The sequence below is a fragment of the Bidens hawaiensis genome, unplaced genomic scaffold (genome assembly GCF_021521415.1).
Source record: "Bidens hawaiensis isolate Kalapana, Puna unplaced genomic scaffold, B.hawaiensis_p1.1 tig00025004_1, whole genome shotgun sequence".
In the NCBI taxonomy this organism is placed as follows: Eukaryota; Viridiplantae; Streptophyta; class Magnoliopsida; order Asterales; family Asteraceae; genus Bidens; species Bidens hawaiensis.
Window position 1 is genome coordinate 232215 of NW_027493971.1, and position 6271 is coordinate 238485.

Here is a 6271-nt window from a genome sequence, read left to right on the forward strand (position 1 = left end):
ATGAACTTTTTCTTTATTCTTCCTTTGTTCCTCACAATATTATTATTCACTATCCTCATCAAATACATATGGATCCCATTTCGGATCCAACTCCACTTCCGCCGCCAAGGCATTGGTGGTCCCGGCTACAGACCGATATTCGGAAACGCAGCCGGGACCCGACGAAAGATGATTGCTGAGGCGGAATCATTGCGCCCGGTTCCTTTCAACCATGATGGAGTTGTTCAAAGAGTGATGCCTCATTATTACAACTGGTCAAAAGTTTATGGAGATACATTTTTGTATTGGTTCGGGTCACAGGCCAGGCTGGCAGTATCCGACCCGGATATGATTAAAGAGATACTGGTTAGCAAAAGCGGGTCGTTTGGGAAGATCCGGTTTAGCCAGGTTTTAAAGGGTTTGTTTGGAGATGGGCTTGTCGGGTTGGAGGGGGAGAAATGGGCTGTTCATAGAAGGATTACGAGTCAGGCTTTTAATATGGAAAGAGTTAAGGTAAGTGTTTCTTTTTTTAGATATTATAACTTGGAATATGTAATCAAACCATCTATTTATAGTATTATATTGTTTTCGTGTGTTGGTTTTTATTAATTCCAACTATTGTCTTTTGGTCACTGTCGGTCTTAACTAATGAATTGGCTACTAGTGGTCCCAACTTTTAACGCATTTGCTCCTAATGGTCCCAACGATGTTAGTTTCAGATCTTCGGAATAATGTTTTTGCCCGGAAAAGTTAAATTTTTGCCGGAAAACACCGCAACCACCACCAATTGACTCACCGCCAACCAACCACCATCACTTGAGCACCATCAACCGATTCCGACAATGGTTCTAGGGTTTTTGGCGACCTCAATAATTGAGGGTTTTACCAGAAAAAGGTTCCTAAAGGTCCGATACAAAGTTACCAAGATGTTTGGGACGAAAATGCTGAGTTTTCGGGAAAAAATTTGAGTTTTCCGGCCAACAACGTTTTTCCGTCAATTTGAAACTAACAATGTTAGGATTCTGTTAGTTGCAGACCGTTAGAAACAAATATGTTAAAAGTTAGGACCATCAGCAGCCAATTCTTATTTGAGACCGGTAGTGACCAAAAATACATTGAGAATTCCAAGACATTTTTTTTCGCTGTGTATAAATATATATCTTGAAAATAGTTATTCTCTTGAAATTTTAAAATAAAAGTATCAATAAGATATATATTTTTTAGAATGATTTTAACGAGTATATTTTTGTAGACAACAAAGAATGTTTAAATTTTAACGGCGCGTATTGTTTATATTATAAACTTTTGCAGCCGAGTGAACCATCCAGACCAAAGTAGAGAAGTTGCTTTAGCCGGTTTGAGATTTATATGGTTCGGTTCATGTTCACGGATTATGGTTTAAGGATTTGGTTCATACTTTAAAACTTGAAACTCACTGTGTAAACCGAACTGGTCATTTACTCTTATTATTTTACAATATGCAACCATACAGATCTAAAATATTCACAAATAATCTTTACTAGTTTTAATAATTTAATACAAACAGGTGGGCAATTTTAAAATATAAATAAAGGTAAGACTGATCAACTTACCCAATTAGTTTAACTATATACTCTTTTTAAAGTGTAATAATTAACGATCGTTATTATTTTTATCAAAACCGATCTAATTGGACATGAATAATAATAATAATAATAATAATAATAATAAAAAAGATGGTTATAATATATCGATCATTAAAAGTTCATTAATTGGGCCTGTTGCTGATTCAATTGGGCTTTAGGAATGGGTGCCTGAAATTGTGGATAGTGTTGGAGATATGATGAGCAAATGGGATGCGAATATTGAAGCAGGAAACAAGTCTGAATTCGAATTTGACGTTCACAAGGAACTTCATCAACTCTCTGCCGACATTATATCGCGAACAGCTTTTGGTAGCAACTTTTTGGAGGGCAAACGAATATTCGAATTGCAGGAGCAACAAGTTGGGCTCGCTTTGCAGGCCTTACGAAATGTCTACATACCAGGATATAGGTAACTATACTTTAATCATCTGTGGTTGTGATTATGTTTTGGAGTTGGAATTGAAATTTACTATAAAGATTTATTATCACAAGGAATTTATCAAAGACTTTTAAATTGTAACGAATTTGGGTGGCAAAATAATCATACGGTATTGAAGTATATCACTTTGCCTCCGTGCCACCCCTAGCCCACTGTGTGCTACCTCCAACAACGTCCACTACTAGTGGCACCACCATCATCGAAAGTGGGGTTTTGTTGGTAACCAAAGCTGTCCTTGAGAATCCTGAGGATTCATGGGTCCTGGACGAGTAAATGGGTTTAATTGTTTAATGGGCCTAAACTAAATCATAAGTCAACATAACAAACAAATTGGGCTTTTAAAATTAGTTATAATCTTTTATTTAAAAAATATATATATAAAATGTGTTAAAAAAGTATAAAAATGTTGGGCCTCGGGAGAATGGGCCTTGGTGGCAGCGGTGACTATAGGTGCATAGGGTATTTAAATACCTGGTTTTAGAATATTCGGTTCTATACCTAACCCGAACCCAATGCACAAGGTATGATTTTTAAAGATAATACTCGAACCCGAACCCTACCTGGGTATTACCAATACCCGATTTTTTATTACCTAGTCATACACGAACCCTGTTCCATACCGGGAACCAGGTATTAAAAAAACCCGATTTGTGCACCTCTAGCGGTGACTTGGGTGGCAGAGAAGGTACATATGATGGGTGCATATTTGACGACAATTATGGTTGGAGGTTTCTTTGATTGAATTACTATACACTTTAGAAGGATACTAGAATTCCATCACACAAAAGATATTAAGAGAATTAATTCTAATTCTAATTCTAATTCTAATTCTAATTCTATTTCTATTTATATTTCCCATTTATTTTCAATTTCAATCAAACACATACGTTTGATATTTCAATTACAATTAATTCGACGGACCAAACACATTAAACAAACCAAACATATTAAGAAACATAATTCAGATTTTAATTCCATTAAATTACGCAAGCCAAAAGCACCTTTAAACATTTGTCTAAGTAACAAATTCCTCAAGTTCATAGTTACTGTAGTTGTAAAAATTTTCATATATGGTTAAAAAGAATAACTTTACAAGACCGAGATTAGATACAGAGCTCCAAACGAGTCAAGCTCAAGCTCTTTCCATTGAGCTCAGTCTCAGCTCGTAACACAACTAGTATTGATATTTATTTTTAACGTGTTAACTTTTGGTGTAACGCCCTGCTTGCGGTGCGCGCATATAATGTATATATGTGTGAACCCTCGGGTGGGTAAAAGTAAAATTGCACTAATTTTGACGTTATTTTACTAATCTCGTGAAAATAACGTTAAAAGTGGCGGAAGGTTAATCAGGCATCATGTGGTGGCGTTGATAGCCGAAAGACAAGGGCACATGCACCGATCAGCCGGTGTCCCGATGATTGAGTGCTATGTGCCTTATGTCCAAGGCTTGATGCAAAACTACTATCGAGCCGGGGGTCTCACCGGAAGCAGTCTCTCTATCCCTATGGGATAGAGGTAAGGCTGTCTACATCTTACCCTCCTCAGACCCTACCATAGCATTGCTATTGGTGGGATATACTGAGTACGATGATGATGATGATGATAACTTTTGGTGTAGGTTTTTACCAACAAAATTTAACAGGACAATGAGGAAGCTCGAGAAAGAAACAACAGAATTAGTAACGAAAGTGATCGAGAAAAGCAAAAACACAAAACTGAATTCGAATACTCTACTTGCCACACTTATGTCACCATCTAAAAAAGACGACGCACTTGATCTAAAGGAGGTTATTGATGAATGCAAGACATTTTACTTTGCAGGAAAGGAAACAACCGCTAATCTTTTGACCTTTGTGTTTCTCCTTCTCGGGTTGCATCAAGAATGGCAAGACAAGGCTCGAGAAGAAGTTGACCGCATTTGTGGTCGAAATGCGGTTCCTTGTGCTGATAAGTTGGCCGACTTAAAGATCGTAAGTCTAATCATCTCCAATTTTATTTAGGGTTGTGAATTTGTGACATTAAAAGAACTTGACTCAGAATTTGCGGGTTTGAGTTTAGTTTACATGGTTTAGGTTAGTTTCAGGTCGACAGTGTGAACATGTTTAGCTAAACAGGTTGTGTTTGAGTCAACCTGAAAGACTAATAGGTTGATCCATTTAAGGAGTTTACCAAATTGTTTTATGAAATATAAAAAGAGAAATAAGCATCGTGTATTATATAGTTTTCAAGTCAACAGCACGGGTTTGTAGGTTGACCCATTTAACAAGTTTTAAAAAATACCTATGTGTTATGTCGTAACTTAAACTGGTATTGTACACCAAAAGTGTGAAAATGAAAGAGAAATAAGCATTGCATATTTTAGTTTAAACTTTAAACTATTTATTTTATATACATTGTAATTTTTGTTGTAAATATGTAATTTTAGAGTACTAATATGTAATAAATAGAATAAGATAAACTTTTCAGGTAAATAAGTCACGCTCGTGTGAACTAGTTAAAGCTCGTGTCGTGTCACACATGATTTTCTGGTTTGTGTCAGGTTCAAACAGCCAACACAACCCAAATAAGTTAAATAACACCCCTAATTTCATTACGGTTTAAACTCTTAGACCAATGCTTCCTTTGTGTCAAACAGGTTACTATGATCTTGAATGAAACACTTCGACTCTACCCTCCGGCTATAATGATGATGAGACAAGCCTCAGTAAACGTGAAACTCGCAGGTCAACTCGATGTTCCAGCTGGTACACAGCTTTTTATGGCCATGACAGCAGTCCATCATGATGTAAGAATATGGGGAGAGGATGCAAATGAGTTCAACCCCATGAGATTTTTGGAGCCTAGGAACCATTTAGGTGCATTCTTCCCATTCGGGTTGGGCCCGAGGGTTTGCGTTGGCCAAAATCTAGCAATCGTCGGGGCTAAAATTGTCTTGGCGATGATTGTTGGGCGTTACTCGTTTAGGGTTTCGCCTTCATACGTTCATGCTCCTATGCAGTCGCTAACTATGCAACCCCAGTACGGTGCTCAAATGATTTTTAGTAGGAGGTGAATACTTGTGTTTTAGTTTTGTAATAAAGTTGTAGTTTCAAAAATGATGACAATCGATGGTTGGTTGTTTTATGTAATTGAAATACAATATTTTGGGTTTGTAATAAACTAAAAATCAATTTGGTGATCATACATTTGGGCTTGTAAAAATACCGGATGAATGATCGTTTGTGTTTGTTGTTTAAGCTTAATCAAACTAACATGAATGCATAAACGAATATATTTTTATTTTCTTGTTCATTGGTTAAGAAAATATGTCTGTCTGATGTGACAACTCGAAGAATTTGAATTTCGAAAGAGGAAGTAAAAGATAGGTCGGGCGAAAAGTAGTTTAGCCAAAAGAGTACGGTGAAAACATCAAATAACAAATTACTCTTAAGTCTCAATCCAAGCAAAAATAAAGCAAACTTACAATACACAGTTACACATAATTACGTTTTTGTGGCGACAATGTGGTGGTGTGGCTGGTCGGCTGCTGCATCGATGGTGCTAAGATGGACCGGACGAGGATCGTTATCATAACACAACCCCATGTGATACAATTTATGTTGGAGATATGTTGTCTTCAGCCCAGCCCATTAATGGGATAGCCAGAATAAAAGAAAAGGCAGAAACGGGTCTGGCCAGCCCTAATAGCCCAAGCCCAGTTTGTTAGTTTTCTTGTTTAGCAAGATTAGCAAAGGTTAAACCCTAATTAGCTAGCCTATATATAATCTCTTGTACTTGTAACAGATTATCACTCAATATAAAATATAAACCCTAGTTGCCCCCGTAGACGAAGGTTACACACCGTAACCGAACCATGTAAATCTCGTGTCTTTTATTGTTTTCGTGTGTGCTCTAGATCCTAACAACTGGTATGGTTATTGATCAAGAACACACACCTGCCGCCTACCACCTCAGCTGCCAGTCTCCAGCCGCCTCCAGCCGCCTTGCTGGAACTGCAGAACCGCTGCCGCCACTCAAAACAGAAGTTTCTGCACTGTTTTTCGTTGCTGCGATTTTCAGGCTTCACGTTCTCTGGTCAGTTTCATTATTCAGCAAGCAAAGATGTCTGATGATGGAAAAGTTAGAATTAAGAAGTTTGACGGGAAGAATTTCGGATGGTGGAAGTGCAAATCAAGGATTTGCTGATACAAAAGGATCTGAATGCAGCCTTAGAGCCTCCTCCTAT

At 37.4% G+C, this 6271-nt stretch overlaps 1 protein-coding gene across 1 annotated transcript; it reads left to right on the forward strand.

Moving 5' to 3' along the window:
* Window positions 1-5100, forward strand: LOC143570526 (cytochrome P450 734A6-like). Its single transcript, XM_077056158.1, has 4 exons — window positions 1-492; window positions 1763-2013; window positions 3665-4016; window positions 4682-5100. The coding sequence occupies exons 1-4, from the start codon at window positions 1-3 to the stop codon at window positions 5096-5098; spliced, it is 1512 nt and encodes a 503-aa protein (XP_076912273.1). The 3' UTR covers window positions 5099-5100.
* The last annotated feature ends 1171 nt before the right edge of the window (window positions 5101-6271 follow it).

Bases quoted from the DNA above. Each gene is read 5' to 3' on its own strand.
- LOC143570526 (XM_077056158.1), top strand. From the start codon at position 1: ATGAACTTTTTCTTTATTCTTCCTTTGTTCCTCACAATATTATTATTC. The intron at 493-1,762 runs GTAAGTGTTTCT...ATTGGGCTTTAG, and splicing joins TTAATATGGAAAGAGTTAAG to GAATGGGTGCCTGAAATTGT. The intron at 2,014-3,664 runs GTAACTATACTT...CTTTTGGTGTAG, and splicing joins GTCTACATACCAGGATATAG to GTTTTTACCAACAAAATTTA.